Source organism: Alosa pseudoharengus, unplaced genomic scaffold (assembly GCF_046254945.1).
Source record: "Alosa pseudoharengus isolate Yale_2024_CS ecotype anadromous, Long Island Sound unplaced genomic scaffold, YU_APseudo_1.1 YU_APseudo_1.1_scf_4, whole genome shotgun sequence".
Taxonomy (NCBI): domain Eukaryota; kingdom Metazoa; phylum Chordata; class Actinopteri; order Clupeiformes; family Clupeidae; genus Alosa; species Alosa pseudoharengus.
Genome location: NW_027468774.1, coordinates 11,949,861 through 11,970,433, shown reverse-complemented (window position 1 = coordinate 11,970,433; position 20,573 = coordinate 11,949,861). Strand labels below are relative to the sequence as shown.

The following is a 20,573-nucleotide window of genomic DNA, read 5'->3' as shown; positions in this document are numbered from 1 at the left end:
TGACATTGCAGCGACCTTGGGCCTCTCAGACTAGGTTAAAATGACAAATCTTATAAATTGCAGAACTCTCTGGTTTTAAACTACCCCAAAACCATGAAATCTCCAGTGGCTTGCATCAGATTACGATCGCCTGCTCTCATGTAACAAGTAGGTCTCTTTAATCCAATACCAGACACCACCGAGGGAATCATTGCTGTGGTAGGCTAAGATATCATGAAAATACTTATCTCATGTTTAATGGGCTTTCACTGAGGTATACAATGGTACGTTTAAACTTTGTTTGCGGTACCCCTTTTCAACTTGATCTGAGCCCAAGCACCTCACACTGGATGGAAGCTAAAGGTTGCATGCCTTATTATGGTGACAGTTGTATTCTTCCTTCATGAACTGTGTTATTTATAATCATGTAACTCTTAGCTTGGCCACCAAATTGTTATTATATTATAGCAGTGGTTTTGTAGTGTTTATAAATAACAAAGCAGTTTTAGCATTTTTCTAGTCCATGTTATCTGTTTTCTATCTTTTACTCACTGTAATACATTGAGCGCTGCCATGTGAGATGCCTTAGGTAGAGCAGAGCTCGTGGTCTCTGCCTTCATTAGAGCATGAACAGTTGAAAGCTTAACCAGATATCAATTGATGATTTCACAAGCTGAGAGAACCGTGCATTTCTGTCAAGCATCACTGTATTTCAGAGGCCTTAGAGCAGAATGTCAAAGTAACACATTCTTTCGACTTTCACTGCAGTGCTTGGATGGCCTGTGTGTGAAATAAAACGACTTGCCTTAATCTATAACGCTTGACTTGATTGTCTCTGTGGTGAACTGAGGAGAGTGTTCCGAGCGGAAAGGCGCATCCTGACTCCTTAGCTGTGACTCTAATGAAACCCCCTGACATTGATGGGTTGAAAGCTGAATGTGTTGCCTTCTGTGCGCTCCTGAAAAAAAAACAGACTCTTTTGACATTCAAATTATGCCCAGTACACCAACTCAATTAGGCTACCATTTCATAATTAGCCCATGTTTCAGGAAACAGTTTTCCCTCTGTGGCCAGGGTACCCCCAAGTCAAGCCACTGATGTTCCTTAGTGTGGTTCATCTGGTATAATAATATTCAGTCTGTCTTGAAATGATTGCTGAGGTACTGTACTCTATAAGGGAAGCAATCTTATAGCACATATCATTCAGAGGGAACATTCTGTGATTTACATATACATTTCCATAAAATGTAATAACCGTGTTATTGCAGTCTATATCAGTCTGTGCTATAACACACCAAAACTTAGTGGGGCAAAATCATTCGTCATAGATTTCGTTTTACTAGTTTCAGTGCGCATCGCATCCAGGAGATGAAACGTAAACAGCGCCGCCCGTTTGGGTCTCATGAGGAGCCACAGGATGACGGTAATAGCCGGTAGTGTGTTTTAGCGCTCGCAGGCAGTCTGTCCACTAGTGCTACCGAACAGGATGTCATCCCCGATTTAGACAGAAGATTATCAGTTTGGATTAATACGGACTTTTGAGCGACAGAGGCGTTTCATGGAGAACACTACACCCGATAAGGACATTTCACGCTTGTCGCCGTGTGATATTTTCGTGTTGTTTTACATGTTTCCATAGTCCAGGGTGTACCCGTAGAGCGCCTCTGGAATCGTGCAATTTCTCTCCACTTCCCACTCGGGATATACATGACCCGCTTTGCCTCCGGTTGGAATAATGCCCTGTGATCGCCGTACTGGTCCGGAGTTTACAACATCACCTTGACTGCAGTCTGAGGAATATGGAATAATAGAAGAATGCATAAAGTCTGGGAAATATTTGCAATTCTTCATGCAAATTTGATCATCTTCTCTGCAGGTATGCCGACGGGGAAACGGGAGGTGTGGGTGGTGAGAGGGATACGGATCTACGAGCCAAAGGCAACGCACACTGAATTATTATGCTGTTTTCAAAGACATTAACGTGGGACCGTCAGATATCGCAAAAGTAGTGTTCTTGTGCATGCAGATAGACGTACACTTAACTTTAGTGTATTTTTTAAGTTTTGCATTGACTCCACTCCATTTTCACAGGTAGAATCCTACTCATTATTATTGTCTTAATTAATCACTGACCGTTTCATTCTGTATTCAGTAGGTCTGCATACATCTATGTCTCTCTCTATTTCTTTCTTCCTTTCTTTCTTTCTCTCTCTCTCTCTATGTCTCTCTCTTTCCCCTCCCTTATAAAAAATTAACGAGTTAGAATCACTCACTGCACAAAAGATGTAATCAGACAGACGTCTGTTCGAATTTCCAATGCTAACACAATCTAAATTTAATTTGAATTTTTATCTTGTGAAAGCAAATGTTTAGGCACTGAAATTGTGTTTGGCAGAGTTGCGATGTTTTCTCCGCGTTCCCTTGCGCGTCCACTTCTGGCTCGCATCCACACCTCTGACGTTCTCGGATGCATCCAGCTGTTCACGTCATTTGGATGCCTGGCAGGCATTCAGAATTCCTGACATCAAACATCAGTTGCACAATAAGCCACATTAATGCTCTTCTGGCAAACAGAAAACACACAAAATGCTTCTTCAAAGCATGTCCGTTCCTACTACGACTTCCATCATTTTAACACGCCGTTTAGTTGTCTCTGGATCTTCATCTGGACAGGCTTTAATCTTGGAGCTTAGTGTTAATAATACTGGCCTTGGAGCCTTTAAAGTCTAGATAACCTTTCTCTAGCCTCACTTAAGCGTGTTCTGGGAGAATCCACACCAGCAGATCTAGTTGCTGATACTAGAGGCTGGTGGGAAATGACAGTCTTGAGGACTTGCCATGATTTTCAAACACCATTTCATTTGAAACACCAGCTGTGCTGCTTTGCTTTGTAGATCACTCAGGCACTCAAGCAATGGCATACATTTAGCCCATGCTTGCCACTCATACATCCCTGTAGTCCAGCTGTAATGCTAATTAAACAGAATTTTTTAGTAGCCTTTATACATTTCAAAGGTTTGATCTCTGAAAAAGTTGTTGCCTTTTGGCTGATACGCCTGGCATAATCTTGGCATATGCTTGGCATAATAACAGCCACTGTTATTTTTCACAGTCATGCACTGCAGTTTTAATCCACTGCATGCACTTTATGGATGAACCATAGTATTTTTTTTTTTTATTCCTCCAGGGACTTTGATTCAGGGTTGGCGTACACACATAGTCTTGTGATTTGCATTTTTTTTTTTTTGACTCCCGAGGTTTTACAATTCTTTTTTATTTTTTCGATATCATTTTTCCCCCTTTTCTTTAGCTTTTTTTTGGGGGGGGGGGGGGGGCAGGGGGGGGTAAGAAGGAGGCCAACGACAACGAGCCTGGCTCCCTGGCCGGGTAATAGGCATGTCCGTGGGTGACGGGAGGGTGAGGGAGACAGGAAATGCAGCAGCACACAGAAGAGGTGCGACCGAGCCGCGCCGCGCCGTGCCGAGGAGGACGAGAGGGCTGAGTGAGAGTGGAGTGAGAATCAGAAGAGGCTGGAGACAGCATGACTCAAAGCACATGAGTCAGACGTGAGCAGGAAATCAATGCAGGACTTTTCTGTGGGCAGGTGGGGTGAGAGAGCGCAGGGGCTGGGGAGACAACAGCGAGCGAGCCCGTAACAGAGCCGCTGCTGCGTGCCAGCCGGCCTTATCTGCTTTTAAACCAACTCCAGAGATGCTAATGTGTCAGGCAATTACACATTAAGTGCATGTAAAGGCAGGCGGCTAGTAATGATCAAGTGCATCTGCTCAGGAGAAATGCACTGGAAGCTTAAATGGAAGGGAGCCGAGTAAACAGACCACAGGTCATAGGTTCTCTCCCCAGGGAGCTCCCACCGATCACTTCTGCCCTCTGAAGCCTTGCTTGTGCTAGAGCTATCTATACAGTACGTGTCTGGAAGGTATATTGAAGCAGATAGGATGAAAAAGGCTGGATATTGGCAGCATGGCGAAACATTAGTGTTGGCCTTTGGTGTAAAATGAGTGCAAAAAGTGGCCTTAGTAGAGATGGTCCCTTGAAATGAACCTCCAAATCCAAATGTCCTTGGAGTCACCATGGTCGGTGTCTGCCAGCAGAACCATGAAAGCAGTGGTGGGTCTGCGTCACCGTAACACAGCACTGTGGCCACTTAAAAACGGCCAGCTCAATAGTCTGGCTTGAAAGGTTTGCTCATATTACCATTTTTTTCACAGTGATATTTCAATAGCATTTGTTTCATAACTGCCATTGGAAGTGAAGAAACCAGCAGGAAGATACCTACTATATTACAGTCCATAACACAGTGGCTCCCAAACTCTTCATGGCAAGGCCCCCTTTGACACTGAGAATACCCCCCACCCACACCCACACACACACCATGGTGCCAACTCAATTACTTGTTTTTAATTTCAGAAAAAAACATGAGTTGTCTACATTTCTGCTAAACATTTTTATACCGTTTAATTAATCACTTAAACTTGAATTTAGCAGCGCTTGTGTTTGAAATACATCAAATTTGGCCAAATTAAATATGGTTTTAAAGATAACACTAACCTTTAATAAATGATTAATTCTAAGTACAAGTCCGCTGTATTAATAATTAGGCTACCGCTTGAAACCTGGCATATAGGTGGTAACGTTAGACCCTGCCTATTGGTCTGTATTATGCACAAAACAGGTACCCTGGAAATCCAGAGTTCTCGCGAGAGCACAATGGAATTGTCTCTGCGAGATACTCTGGCAATGAGCAATGATGCACGTTACTTTTCCCCTTGCATTCCGGGGAACCAGCTAAACTGATGAAGACAGCGCTGCAACGTTGGAGGACAGTACACATTGGTCGTAGTGTTATCCGATTGCGTCAAAATCCGAAATCATTCAGAGTAAACATGGTCTAGTGTTATCCAATTGCGTGCAGTGAGATTTTTAAATGCATGCTTGTTGCCGCCCCTTGAGTTGGGCCATTACATTGTTCGTGGTCAGACTTTCTAGATTGCAAGGTCTGGATTTTCCAGGCTAAAAAATAGGTAGTAGAGTCACCAAATAGTAAGATTGGCATGCTGTAAAAGCACTATCGGGCTTAGTTTGACCAGGGTTCTCATTTTGTGTTCTCCATCTTCAGCCTGTACCCCCATCCCATCCCTGGTGGTTCCACCCCATACTTTAGGAACCACTACCTTAAAGCAATAGTTAATTTACCTTAAAATAATGGCTTCAAACTAATTTTGATAATTGACTTATAATAGGCAGGACTGTGGCTCCTCTAGTAATGATGGGCGACGACGACTATCTAGCATTGCACTATATAGCTCTGTTGTTCCGACTAAAAGCATGACCCTTTCTGTCAGCTGCATGCTGACAAATTGGATACCTCCTTCAGCACCAACTGGGTACCCAGTACATTGCAAATAGATGAAAAAGGGAAGTCAAACACTGTGTTCCTTTAAGCCAAAGGGACGAGGCTGGTGGTTTCCACACAATTCCATTAAAACTGAATGAACCCTGCTAGCAACTTGACTGAATATGCCAACGTTCATCTCTTAGATGGAAACCACACGTGTTTTGTTCACAGACAAAGGGTCAAATCTGAACTTAAGAACAATAGCATAAACCATTGCTTACATTAATTAAGTTGTATCTGGCCTGTATATAAGGCTTGAACTGTTTAAAATAACCATCTCGTAATATTCTAATGGCAGATGTCATATGGTGTCATAAATAATTACATCAATCACTGGCCATTGATGTAACTTTATCATTATCACCATAATCACTAATTGTCATGATGACATGATGCTATGACAGTTTCATAACATGCGTTGTTTAGCTGTTATCACATAACCTTCGGAGTGTTATTTACCAACAACAGAGCATCAAATAATTTTTCATCAGCAATCTTGTCAAAATATATATTTATGACAATATGTTATGGCAGGATAGTCTAACCCTAAACTCGGGTTATGCCAATGACACCACAGATTGGGGGGGGGGGGGGGGGTTCTCTGTGGTGCCATGACCTGTTCTGAACAGAGGGTAGCTGAGGTTCCTGTCACTCACCCCAAGTGCAGACTCCCCTACCATGCCATCAGACTCTCACACCTCAATACCTCCTCTTGACCCACCCTTCAACCAGCTCCTCGAATGTAAACATAATTTATACATGTCATAGTGTGCATCGGAGATTACAGTTATTTAAACTAAAACCTATTAACAATGCATCATAATGCCCCTGAATGGGAAGGAACATTGCATAATGCATCAGTGCAGCTTGATGAATTATGCGCGCTGGGCCCCCACCCTGGAAAGCGTCTCCATCAAATGATTGAAATGTTGATGCCGTGTGCGATGCATCCAGCCAGCCAGGGGCAGGTGGGGCGGGGGCGGGAGGGGGGGGGTTTGATCAGATACAAAGCAACCTGTAGCCAGCCAGCCACGAGTGAGAGCGAGCCAGAGTGAACGGGAGAGAGAGGGCGAGAGAGAGATGAGGAGAATAGCAATGATAGGGAGTGCGTTTGAATGTTCATCTCAGTAGTCGGCTTCCATCCTGACCTAGTTTTTCCTCCACTGTGTACCCGGTTCGGAGCATACATGATGCACAAGGAATTTCCCCGCCATCCTAATGCATGTTCCCGCATCAAAGTGCACAACTAAGCACGTGTGGGAATACTTCCCCCGGTCTATGTGTTTTAAAATGAACGCTGGGCGCCCGTTTTTGAATGTGGTCAGCACACATGCAGATGTCAAGGGAAAAAAAAAATACAAAAGTTTTCAAATCTTGGTCCCACGTCAGATGGAGATAGTGAATGTTTCATCATCATGTGTCTGCCGTTCAATGATTGATTGTGTTTAATAAATGACAACATGACATGTGGCTCTCTGTGTGAAAGCTTTATGGAATAAAGTGTGATCTGTGCTGTCCTTTGTTTTTTTTCTGCAGCTCAGCCCGCAACATCAAAGCTTCATGATGGTTGGTGGGCATATAAAGACGCTGTTCAAGGGAGCTTTGTTCCAGGTAAAGTGTTCCTTTGGGATCTATCTCACCCATAATAACAACAGATTGGTCTTTGAATCCCAACATGCCGCACACCAACCAGGTGCAGTGAATGCAGTCCCGGTGGTTATGATGTTGAATTCTGTTCCTTCCCCCAGAAAATTCTTGTGTATGGTTTCTTGTCGACCACAATTCACATGTGATTTCACCTCACATGTGGAGCATCAACATCACCAGTGGCCGCATTGTGGCGACTCATTCAGCTGTTAGTGTACAGAATGGTTGGTGGTTGGTGGAAAAAGCACGTTGGTGAAGAAGTATGTGGACACAGGTCCAGACAGTGCTTTTTAATGACTGGGCTGTAAATGGCAACAGTACTGTTATAGCTGCACACCACAAGCCAAGCCTCGTCCTTCCGGAACAGCCCGTGAACAGCAGCCTTTAGGACTGCTCAAATATGACTCAGGGTGTTGTTTGCCACAATGTGTTCTGAGTGAGTAAACGCTGCGTCGGGTTGGTTCTGCTTTCTATGCAAGTGCATGTGCATGGGTGCGTTTGCACGTGTTGGAGCACATGGGTGTGATGTTTAGTAAAGAGGGGGGGCGTGTTTGCTGGGGGGGGGGGGGGTGGAGGGGTGCTACAGAGTTGGGGGGGGGGGTGTTAAAATTGAGGGGAAGGCAAAGCATCTGTTCTTTCTGAGACGACAATTTTCCATACTAATATCCCATAAGCCAATTAAGGAGCTTAAGTGGTGAAGCTCTGACAGAGCACTGTCACTAGCAAGTTTTTTATCTGGGATTTCATGACGTACATGTGTGTCACTCACTCCAGGCAAAAGAAATGAAAAGGAGAAAAAACAGTAAATACATTTATACAGTATATTTTGATCTGTCAGTCCACTGAGCATTATTGTGGTCGCTATACAGTTTTAGAAAGTAGGTCACCAAATCTTCTATGATCATAGCCAGCTCCTGCACATACGCCCTTGAAACTCTCACTGAGGAGGAGGAGGAAGCGACAGGGGGAGTTGAAAAGGGTGGGAGGGAAGGAGAGAGAGAGAGAAAGCGAGCGAAGTGATGGTGATGGTGAGGGAAGATAGTTAGATAGATGGGAGTGGGAAAATATCACTCCTACGCAGTACGTGCTGAAGAGCAGGTTTAAATGGCTGGAACTGTGCTCAGCTGAAATGGAAATATGATGTGGTTTTCGGTGTCAAACACAGATTGAACTCACTCGTAATATTAAACGTATTATGAATATCGAAGCCTCACTCATTCTAGTATTTGATCTGTACATGTTTAACATTTTTTAAGGTACTGGCAACTGTGTGTAAAGGGAAATTGTATTTTTTATGTGAACCTATTTGAATAGGTTGTCCCACTCTATTTAAATATAGCCTTAGGTACAATGTCATTAAGTTACTCTAACATTACTTTTCAGTACACATGACTCTACTCTTCCATTCTTACCCAAACACTAAGTACCTCTAAGTGGGTCTGTGGCAATGTGCGCTTGTATTATAAATCTGTACTAATTAATTAAACTTTAGTAACATAGATCCTAAGGTTACTGAAAATAAAGTGGAACAGCTATTTTTTTCTCTAAGAATGCCTGATGCTGGAAATAATTAATCTGTGAGTAAATTCTTTGAAATCCACATGCATCTGGCAGGGTACAAAAACCTGCGCAAATTCACCTCCCTTGGCACTTTGGCTCTGAACCCACCTCTTCTGTTTTCTGTTTCAAAAGCACCAAAATAGCTTAATTCCTTCCTGTGCGTGGGAGCCCTTTTTGGTGGTGTGATGCGGGTGTAATACAAGAGGGATAGACCGTAAGGGATCTCGCTTGTCGGGATGCTCCATGTCCCCGATTACTGGGGGATCGACACAACTCGGCCTCCGAGGCTCTAAGTCCTCCTTTGACCAGGCCGTGCCACAGTGCTGCCCTAGTCTCTGCATGGCCACTCACCGTCCGCACAGTTCCTGGCCAGCACCGGCTTGATTCTCCGCATCTACAGACACGCTCACCCCAAGCTCACTCACATAAGAGCTCACACTAATGTGGAAATAGACGGGAGGCTTTTTATGGGCATTCATTGTGTTGTTGAGCTCATGGAGGGTAGGGTAGGCATCAGAAAGAAAAACAAGATGGGTGCTTTCAGTGAGCAGGCTCCCATTAGTACAAATAGGTCAGTGAAGAAAACAAGCAGTTGCTTGACTTAATATGAGCCAGGATTGGTATGTTTTGCTTCAGGAGAAAACGGCCTGCAAATGAGGTAATGCGGTATCTGTAATTGGTTGTTGTGAAGTAAAGAGGCAAATTATAATGAACGTGTTGAATCTTAATTACACCGCCGCGCTTTGTGTATGGTTGCGGCCATTTGATTTGATTTGAATGGCACAGTAATTAATTCATATTATTCATATTTCACTTGGTTCGGCGGAATTTCTTTAAGAGCAATATGGCGGCCGCTCTTCCGTGGTAGGCTCCATTTTTTTTCTCCTCGCCTGCCACGCGTGTCTACACAGAACATGTGTTTCGGTGACAGCCGTCTGTTCATGTTTCCATTCTGTCGGCGTTTTACTGCCCCTCTCCGTGCCCTCTGAAATAACATGGCTAACCACTGCCAAGGCCATAAAAGTGCCTCTCTAGTCTATGGCCTTGCACACGCAGACAGACTTTGTTGGCTTATGAACAGAATATGACTGATACCCAATGACGATTGTCAGTGAGCACTTCACACTTCATTTGCCAGTGTCAGTGTAAAAGCACCGTTGAGTTTTCATTCATCTGTCCAATCCAGTGTTAAGTCCAATCTGTCCTCAGTTCCCCCCTTTGGATGAACTTGCCATCTGTCCCCGACACACTGATTGGAAGCCATCAAATTGTCATGTGCCACCCTCCAACTTATGCGCTGATCCCATTCTATCTGGCGTGTGTTAAACTGGAAAGCTGTTTATTGATGTTGTGTAATGAGGAACATGGCATGCGGTGCCCGAATGCACTTTGCTGGACAGTGTTCATTTAGCAAACAAAATAAAAAATATGAAGCAATTGTTGCTGTTTAAAAGCACCAGTTATTGGTCTGTGGGGTCAGCCCACAAGTTTCTGGTGGACAACTAGAGATGTGTGTTTGACAAATGGAAGTAAGTGAAAGCAAGGCAGGAAAGTCTAAGTGCAGACAAAGCCAATTTATAAAGAATAGGTTCAAAATGTGCAAGCAAACACACACACACACACACACACACACACACACACACACACATACACACACACACAGAGTGAGAGAGAGAAACACACATACACAAACACAGACAGACAGGTCTGTGTGTAGAACACTCTGTAAAGCTGAAATCAGCATGTTCAGGAGGCCAAGTACAGTAGCAGCAGACTTGACAGATTTATTGCAGCTGGCACTGTGACACTCGGTACACACACTTCTGCTCTCGAAGCTCGAACATTGCTGTGCATAATTGCAAGTCTGATCACTGTTGGGCTTTTGAGGGTACATCCGACTGTTTGGAGTTCTGGCCACTGTTCCCCACTACCACAGTGGGCCAAATGGGTTTTTAATCCTGCAGGATCCCTGGTTAAACATACACAATAACCAACCATGTACTTACGCCTCACTCTGCCTGAGTGGAATAGAGATGGGAAGAGATTGAATGGTGGATCTGTGAGTGTAATGTGTGCAGGTTTATATCAGATGTAATTCTACAATCCTGTGTATATACTTTGTCTGAATATCATGTTTGTAAATATTTATGAGCTCATATGTATATGCAAAACTTAGGGCAAGACTGCTTATCTATTCTATTCGATTCAATGAGGAACAAAAAGAAGTAAATTCTACCAGTATGGGGGCCGTGTATTCTCAGTTTACAATGCCTTGTATTTTTTCTTCTAAGTAATAAAGTGAATATCTTGTAAACAGTGCAGTCTCTCTTACATATTAAAGAGTGGAAATTGGAAGGAAATAGGTCTATTTGAAAACGATTATATAATCGTTGTTTATGACAACAGAGGGATGTGGTTCAAAACATTCAAGGGTACACTGGCAAAAATTTGCTGTAAGTTGCATCAGACTTGTTTAAAGTGTACCAGAGTTTGAATTCAGTTAGCCTCTCCTTTTTGATAAATATGTCATTCACTTTGAGCAGATTATGAATAAAGATAATAAATCTTAGAATCTTAGAATGGAAATAAGTCTCTTGGAATTGCAAGCAAAGTCTGCCCATACTTTGATGAGAGGATATCTTGTGCAACTGATCTTTTCAAATGTTATTGAATTTAAAATGGTGTTTAAAATGAAGGTTGGGGGCTTTCACAAATGATCCACAGTGAATACTGAGAAAAAAGAGAGAGAGGGGGAGGGAGGGAGAGAGAGAGAAATAGATAGACGGAGAGAGGGTGAAATAGAGGGAGAGAGGGGGGAAGTGAGTGAAAGAGAGAGAGTGAAAAAGAGAGAGAGTGAAAGAGAGAGAGAGAGAGAGAGAGAGATTCTCCTCCTGTTCCCTTGCTCACTTCAGCTCCTGTGTGTCAGCTCCCATCATCTGTAACCTTCCCCACCCTCTTTTGCATGTCTTTCATTTCCATGCTCTGTCTCCTCCTCCCCTCAGCGGTGTGATGTCTGGGCATATGCAATCAAGTCTGAGCCCCCCCCCTCCCCCCCCCTCCCTGGCGGACTCTCAAACCAAATGAGCTACGAGGAGGCGCACCTCTCCGCGCGCGCGCCATGCTAAAATGCAATCTAGTGAAATTTGGGACGCTGCAAATGTAATAGTGTAGGCTAGAGTACAGTAGAGGACCTCCCAGCCCGCCCGCCCCATCACCCGCGTCAACAAAGTTAGGGGCTGCGGCACGGAGGCCTTGGCAGTGGGGAGTGGCTGACTCGTCAGCTTTCAGATAGCAGCTTTCAGGCCCCCGAGGGCGTGAGTGAAATCACCCTTTATTACAGAGAGGGTTTTTTCCTCTTCTTCTTCTTCTTCTTCCTCTTCTTCTTCTTCTTCCTCTTCTTCTTCTTCTTCTTCTTCTTCTTCCTCTTCTTCTTCTTCTTCTTCTTCTTCTTCTTCTTCTTCTTCTTCTTCTTCTTCTTCCTCCTCTTCTTCTTCCTCTTCTTCTTTCAGTGCAATCCGTCACGGTTGGCAGATTACGTTCGACTTACCTAGACAGCAAAATGTTTCTGGTGATGTAAGTCTTGTTAGTGAGACTTTGAGGGTAGGCTACCTTAGATGACACCTAAAAATGATGCAAGATGAGGTGGTACTAATCGGGCACTGGGCCCGGTTTGATGATCACGGCACTGCTATCCATGAGCCTAACACTTCAAAAACAGCCTTTTTCTTAAACCATTGGTAATAATGACTCACCCCCCAAACACCTATTCAATCATAATTAACAAATGTTTTGCCTTTGCTACAAGTTTTTTTAAAAAAATGGTTCATTCATAATGCTTCATAATGATTGATATAAATCATGATTATTTGCATATAGTAAATGCCCTCAGAATAAAGACAATTTTACACCTTAAGGCACTCATATTTTTGCCTATGTTAAATGCTTTGATAACTTATCTAATTTCCATATCCATAAAGCAGTTACAAATGTTTACAAAAGCCTTGTAATTAAATTCATTTTTTGAGTATATAACAACGTGATATAAAACTATGTCACACAGCACTTAACTGCGCCCAGTTTGAACTTGATCCTTAAAAGCCCCACGGTAATCGTAAGACGACAGGAGCTAGAGAAGATCTCCCTTGTAGGAAGAAACCTCTAGCACACCCAGAGGAGAGGGTGGGGTGGTGGTGGTGGTGGGGGGGGGGGGGGTGGGTGCAATCTGCTGGAGGCCAGCTGTGTAGATAGATGAGAATGGGCACATCAGGATGAGAATAATAGCATAGATAATGCATCACAGAATCAACACTAGTCTACTGTATATAACTGTTTATAATTGACCACGCTCATAAAGCGTTATGATGTAGCATACACCCAGACAACTCTTATTATGAAAGATTATATGGAGTCTCATATAGCCCCATAAAGAGCATTTGCTGAATAAACAGCTTCTTTTACCGTTTCACAATGGCTCTTGTCCCATGCTTTTGTACGCCTTCAGATATTCCAAGCCCTAGGGCAGCAGCACTGTATATCTTCAGTCTTTCTGAGCCATTATCAATCTGAGGCATTATTACTACTTAATATATTCCTTTATGAATGTGTTTAGAATAGATAGTCACTAATAATTTAACAATTTGCTCTATAATAATTTCATAATTAATTGTTGATCAGAATTTACATGTATTTGCAGTGGATGGTTTTCACTGGTACAATGTTCCCAGAAGATGTAACTGAAGCAAAAAAATTCAATAAAAATCTTTCAGTTTGACGTCAAATCCTCAGCCCAAAGCTCCTGTTGAACAGCAAAGGAATAAATTATATGGGTTTTGCTGAGCTATTATAACACTGAGAAAGTGTCATGGCTGTCTCTGCTTCGGATTTCCAGAGTGTATGAATATATCTCATTAATTTGTTTTCCGAGACAGCTCTCGCCGGCGTGAAGAATCAGTTGTCTTTTAACTGAATAGAAAAGTCTTCTTCATCCGTACTTGATCATTTCAAAAGCATAATTCATCTTTGTTCCCTGGTCTGAACTTCCACAATGTGACTTTTGTGGAACAATTTATACTTCTGTATTTGCATTCTATACACACTTGTGATGTGTTTAACCTAACTGTACATCGCAAATTGTTGAACAAAAGAATAGAACACTAAAAACGCTGATAATCAAATTGCCTTTTAATCCATTCAGAGGGCGTTTCATGCTAAGGTCAATAGAAGATGGGCTGATAACAGTTTTGGCAGATAAGCGACTGCTAGGCAGCACGCAGGCTAAGCTATTGTACATCAGGCACAGAGGAGTGAAAAAAAGATAGACTTTAGGCAAAGCATCAGATTAACATTATCTCTTTTGTTGTGGAATCCCACTTGAAAGGGCACACTTGAACATTATTCATTTAAGGGCAGCTATGAAAGTTCCCCCAGAATATATTACGGAGAATTTCATCGCTGGTAGCAAGAAACCCCAGACAGTGTTTTTAAGAATTTCAAAGGGAACATACAGCAACAAAGACTGCTCGCAGCGCTTGCAGCCGATTTCACCTTGGCAGGTTTTACATTTGTGGTGCAGAATTGCAATGTTCATGCAAAGGGCTTATTCAACCTTTTGAATGTGCTTCCTGTGTTGATACAAAAGGCGCCTGCCTCGCCCTCTGTGGCACACAATATTGACCCCACGTCGGTGTGGCCCTACACGTTACATAGTAGAGGGTGTGTGCAATTTTAACAAAATTTGGGTTTGTGTCTCCTTTGGAAGGAGAATTTGCTGCAAACCAACCAACCAAATGTCAGTGTGCAGCTCAGCAAAGGGGATTACCACACGGTTACATCATTATTTTTGGAAACAGACATTTATTTAGGTCACCTAACACATAAAGCGCCCCAAAGTGCAGCCAGAGGAGCGATATAATTGATTACCAGAAAAAGTCAAAATGGTCCTCTCACACTGAGGTCTAGGCTCATTACCGTTACCTCTGGGGAGATAAGAAAAACATGAAATAGCCCCACAAATCTTTAATGTGCTGACAAGCTTGTAACGGATTTCACAAGTTTCCCTTATTTGTTAATTTGGTCGCTAGTTAAACGTCAATCAGTGACAAATGCTGTATTGAGTCGGCATGAGGCTGAGATGGCTCTGGAAATTAATGACTGAAATGCATTAAAATCCATCAGCAGAATTTTCAAATCACTGAGAAAGATGGATCAGGATTTTTAATTAATTGACTGAGCATGTTGGCGTGTACCCTTGTGCAGGTAGGAGAAAACAGGGCTGTGATCTTTCTGCGAATCATATACCGAGTAGGCCTATATGTATCACACACATGCGTTTAAAGCTCCATATTTAGCAGTCAATCTACTAACAGCATGTATGCCCATTCACAGACGCCACCTATGTTTACGTCCGTAGATCTTTGAAAGCCTGTGGTGCATTTACAGATCAGCGATGAAGGGCCAATCTGCTCGACTTGTGGGACAGCCGCTGCTCGGAAGGGCGGCCTGTGTGTGTGTGTGTGTGGGGGGGGGGCGTGGAGCGTATCAGCTCTTAATCTCTCCACTTAGGGCGGGGAGAGGAGGCGCGTCACCCTGTCAATAAACCCTTCAAGCTTTCACGCGCCCGCAGTGGGTGCTGCGCCATGGCGGATGTCTCTGGTGAGGGGCCTGACAGGTCAGGATTTCGCGGTGAGGTCAGCCAGACACATCTGTTGCCCCTCCCCACACTCACAGCATGCCAAGATAACTCTCTCTCCCTCTCTCTCTCTGTCTCTCTCTATCACTCTCTCAATCTGTCTCACTCTCACTCTCTCTCCATCCCTCCCTGCCTCCCTCCCTCACATACATTTCTCTATCTCAACCTCCCTCCCTCTTACTCTATATCCCTCTCTCCCTTTCACCCTCTCTCTCTATCGCTCTCTGTCCCTCCCTCCATATCTCTCTCTCCCTCCCTCCCTCCCTCCCTCTTCATCCCTCCCTCCCTCTCTCCGTGTTTCTGGCTTCATCACTCTGTGCGGGGGATTCTCTGTGTTTTTTTCTCCCCATCCTCGCACTCCATGCATCATGTCTATTAAAATGCGGCCATTTGTTTTTCTTTTTTGCTTACCTGCTGACTCTGTCTGCGAGTATGAAGATGTGCCCGCCGTATCTTGGCAGGCTCTGTGATAACAAACGAACAGTGCGCGTTGGCCCGCAGACATAGGCGAGAGTAAATCCTACATAAAACACATGGAACTCACGGATCAGCAGTCGTGTACTCGCTCCTACAGAGCGGTTTTATGTCTCCTTCCCTTTTCCCTTTTTTCTCTATTGAGAATTTCATTAAGATTGCCCATGCCCTCCCCATTAACAGGCAAAGTCCAGGAAACAGCCCCGTCGAGTCGGACTAATCCGTTCCTCTAATAACTCAGTTAGGTGGTGGTATAATGAAACCACCCTGCAGACTGACATTTAGCAGATGATTATGTCTAAAGCAACTTTAAAGCAATTTAGTCGAGTCATTCATTTTATCTGGCGTTGTGCTCCGGGGAGCATGAAACCATACAGCATACTGCACCAGTGCAGATACTGGGGCTCGGGCCGCTGTATATCAATGTCATAAGCAAAGAATGTCAAGGCAAAGGCCATATTTGACCAACTGGTACATTCTTCAAATTCTGGTGCAGGAAAGTAATAACAGCAAAGTAATAACTGTGGCATTTCAGTTATGGAGTTGACAGCCTGTGCCATGGCTTGTGTGGGGGGGGGGGGGGGGGGGGTCTTCCATATATAGTAATTTCACTACAAAGCTTTAAAAACTTTTGTCATTTCATGAACACTTTTTTTTTATTTAAGTTCAAGTTAAATTTAAGTGCAACCACATAAAAAAGTTCTTATATCGGTGTATGTTATTAATGCCAATATTCTGAAGTCAAAGGCTGAAAAATATATTCTGATACTGCCTTATATGGTAACACATAATACATATGAAGAGTTCAGATCCAAAACCCTCTAAACGTCACCTCCATAAAAAATGAGATTACGATGGTGAGGGATTGCTCTCTACACATAGTATATGTTCATCAAATAATTTTGCTTCAAAACCCGCTAAATACCACTCAATATCTGGTCTGAAAAATGTATTTTTAGGCAAAAATCGGTAACACTTCTGTATCGACATAAGAGAGACATGACACTGTCATAAACACATGACACTGTTCTGACACATGAACCCTAACCCTAATCCTACCCATACCCTAATTCTTCACTTTCTGCTGAGGAAAAAACGAATGTCTGCCATGTTTTTTTTGCACGTGAGCAACGTCTTTTTGTTGTTATGTCACAGGGTGTAAATAGCTCAGCTGTGTGGCGTACCAGGGGTGTAAATAGACACTCCGTAAAAAAAAATGCTTTGATTTAAACTAAAGTGATCAGACGGATCTAGAGGGTTTTGCACTTGAACTCTTCATATACAAAACTTGTGTATTTATGTATGTCTGTCTGTCTATCTGTATGTATAGGTACGCATACGTATGCATATCATCTCTTTAGAATTATAAGGTTGTATTTGACATTTGTGTCAAAATTGAATCATTGACAAATTCAACGTTGTAAGATGAGGTGAGGTGTTTCTTGAAGTTGCATGCATTTTTTGACATTATATCTAAATAGCTTTGTTCCACTTCAGTATCAATAAAACTCTATGGAATTCTATAACTTTGAAGCTCAATACAGTATCTCAGAACTACTCAGCATGCAGATACAACATTATAATTCCAAGGTATATATTTGATTCTGCAGTATATGGAGTCAATCGCTACATCTATATTCTGGAGATAATTTCTGGGAGTGGATTTTTTCTCTAAGTGTGGTAAATGCCTACTCCACAGGTCTGTGTGTCTGTGTAAACAGGCCGCTGCTGTGAAGTTTGCTTTGGCTGAGAAAGCAGACAACACCCATGCTACCAGGGGCAACCTGAGTTTAATTATAGCACCGCAGGTTAATGATGTCATTGATGAAGTGGCCGGAATATCTCCCAAGGCCTGCAAGCACTTATCTCCCTCCTCCAAGGCCCTGCCTTCCCTGCACTGCACCTGTGGGCCGCGATTGGCTTGAGGTGTGCTAATGAGACCGAGCTCACATCATTATCAGCATCCTGTGTTTGCCAAATGGCAATCATTCATCTTCATTTGCGGAGAATATCGGAATTTTAGACCCTGTCACAACAAACATGTTAGTTAGTTTTTCCCAGCCTCCTCCTACTCCTATCACCATACGTTGCCCAAGGCTCATCTGTTGGGCTGCTGCGGTACATCAGTGATGATAACAACTGATCTCTTCCCTGATCTTCTTGGCTGTGAGAGGAGCCTGCATAAATCAGAAACTCTGCCTGGTGGAGGGCATGGCAGTGGCTGCCGGCTGGTGACAGATTGCTTTACACGTTCATGAGGCATTCAAGTGCTGAATGCCATCTTGCCGCAGAACAAGCTAACCCAAATGTGTCTGGACTGTATCTAATCCATGCTATCAGATACTGTCCAAGTGATGAATTTCAGACCCTGTGCTGCACTGGGGTTTGTAATGCATCTTATGTGCTCACGACTGACACTCGGTGTAAGTCTTGCAGGCCAAACTTGTTGTTGTTGGGCTTTTTGGTGGTACCCGCTGTAAAAATGAATGAGCATGACCTTGGGATTTCTGCCTCTGAATGATAAATCTCTGGGGTAACCTGTGCCAAGCCTTGCCTTAGGCCACTGAATGCGAAAGCTTTCTACCTTTTCTGTTTTGTGTTTATTGTCTTTCTTTCTCTCGTTGTGTTGTAGTGCCATCCTTCTGGGGCCTGGTCAACTCGGCCTGGAACCTGTGTGCCATTGGGAAGAGACAGTCTCCGGTGAACATCGAGACCAGCCACATGATGTTCGATCCCTTTCTGACACCTCTACGCCTTAACACAGGCGGGCGGAAAGTAAGAGATTATGAAGTGCACACACACATTGTTGGGGAATGGTGGGTGGGAGGGTCGAGAGATGGATGGATAAAAACAGATGCATGAATGGATAGATAGATAGATAGATAGATAGATAGATAGATAGATAGATAGATAGATAGATAGACTAGCATTGAAGGCTCTGATTAAGTCACATTATTTAGGTAAGGCACTGTAGTAGCGGCAGTCAGAGCTTGGGAAAAAAGGACTACCTACCATGTTTCTTTTTCCACCCTTGAAGTGGGCCAGATGAGTCCACTAATTAGATCTGCCTGTGGTTAAAGACTGCCCTGTAGTAAAACTAATTAGCAAATCCATATGCTTGACACAGAATACTGCGGAGCACCTCCATTCCACTTTCTGGGTCTACAAATTCCACCCCTGGGCACCAGTAAAAGGTGGGAACCACCAGGGACCCCACCATTTCACTAAATCATAATTAGGCCTGATTTGGTATGATCATGACTCTTCAATATCTCCTCTATCGCACTTGCTTTATAAAGGTGTATAATAATAGAGAAAAATCTTGAAGCATTAATTTAAAGCATTACTTCAAAGATTGGAGACATCTCTAAAGCCTTGAAAAGATTGTTTGCCTCTCCCTTGTTGTTATCTTCCTAACTCATTAATATTTTCCCCATATTGTACATGTAATATATTACCACTCCAAGAATAAAAGCTCTTCTGATGTGCATTACTCTCAGTGTCAAATGATATGCCAGTGTGCCAGAAATGTGCCCATTTCACTTCCCCTCCCCCTAAGGTCAACATGGTATTTACGTTATTCATTACCTCTTTGCGCAAACAACATGCTCCTCTCTTGACATGGCGATCATTAGTAGCTTCCCTGGTGCGGTGTCAGACAGTCTGGCTGCCTGCCCGTGACTGACCACAGGGATCGGGGGAGCTGGTGCACCCGTGCCGATCGTAATCTCGGTGTTCATTCGTTCGGGCGTTTGCTGCCAAATGGGTTCAGATGCCAGAACAGCTCCAGCAGCACAGCAGGAATGTCATCCACAGTTCAAGGCCATGAGATCTCCCCACTGGACTCTTGAGTCAGCTGTGATGTGTCTGGCCTGCCATTCTTTGTGTGTGCAGTGTGTGTGTGTGTGTGTGTGTGTGTGTGTGTGTATGTGTGTGTGTGTATGTGTGTCTGTGTGTGTGTGTGTTTGTCTGAGTGTGTGTGTGTTTGTCTGAGTGTGTGTGTGTTTATGTTGGTGTGTGTGTGTGTGTGTGTGTGTGTGTGTGTGTGTGTGTGTGTGTGAGAGAGTGTATGTGTGTATGTGTGTGTGTGTGTGTGTGTGTGTGTGTGTGTGTGTGTGTGTGAATATATAAGGGTACTATATGAAACATGTAAATTGTCATATTTTTATCATATTTATCATATTTTCTGATTTGCACATGCAGAGGCAGACATGGCTTGGCTGTTGCCAAGCATCATTTCTACATACACGCACTCTCTCACTGTCTCTCTGTGCTGGCTGCACGGCCATCCAAACCTCATTCACCAGCTCCCCTGGCCTCTCTGGTGTCCTTCAACACCTACTCAACCTGCGGAAACCATGGAGACAGGCTCAAGAAAGATAAAGCAAGATAAGCACATCTACACAAACACACATACATAGGTTTTATACATATATATACACACACATGTGTGTATACACACACACACACATACATAGGTTTTATACATATATATACACACACATGTGTATATATATATATGTCCTTATTTTATTTGTTTTGATGCATTAATTCCTGCAGAGAATACTTGGCTTGGCAGCGCCAATGCTAGCCAGTGCTTGGCAGGAGGATTAGCTTGACTCACATGACAGAGGCAGCCAGGGTAGAAAGCAAAGAGTTAATTCCTCATTTAAAGCCCTGCCCTATGATTAATGTAGCTGTGCATCTGTTGGAAGAGATTAGGCAGTTCTACCATCTGTGCCCACCCTGGCCCGTCAGAGGAGAAATTTTCTCCGACAAAGTTGCCAGAGTTGGGGCGGTGTATGTGTT

At 43.4% G+C, this 20,573-nt stretch overlaps 1 protein-coding gene across 1 annotated transcript in view; it reads left to right on the top strand.

Moving 5' to 3' along the window:
- Nucleotides 1-1,448: 1,448 nt before the first annotated feature.
- The window catches only part of LOC143101700 (carbonic anhydrase-related protein 10-like), a 28,414-nt gene continuing 9,289 nt past the window's right edge, over nt 1,449-20,573 (top strand). Inside the window, exons 1-3 of the mRNA XM_076264853.1 lie at nt 1,449-1,855; nt 6,932-7,006; nt 18,397-18,539. Coding sequence (XP_076120968.1) covers nt 1,795-1,855; nt 6,932-7,006; nt 18,397-18,539 — 279 coding nt within the window. The 5' untranslated portion in view covers nt 1,449-1,794. The remainder of the gene's footprint in view (nt 1,856-6,931; nt 7,007-18,396; nt 18,540-20,573) is intronic.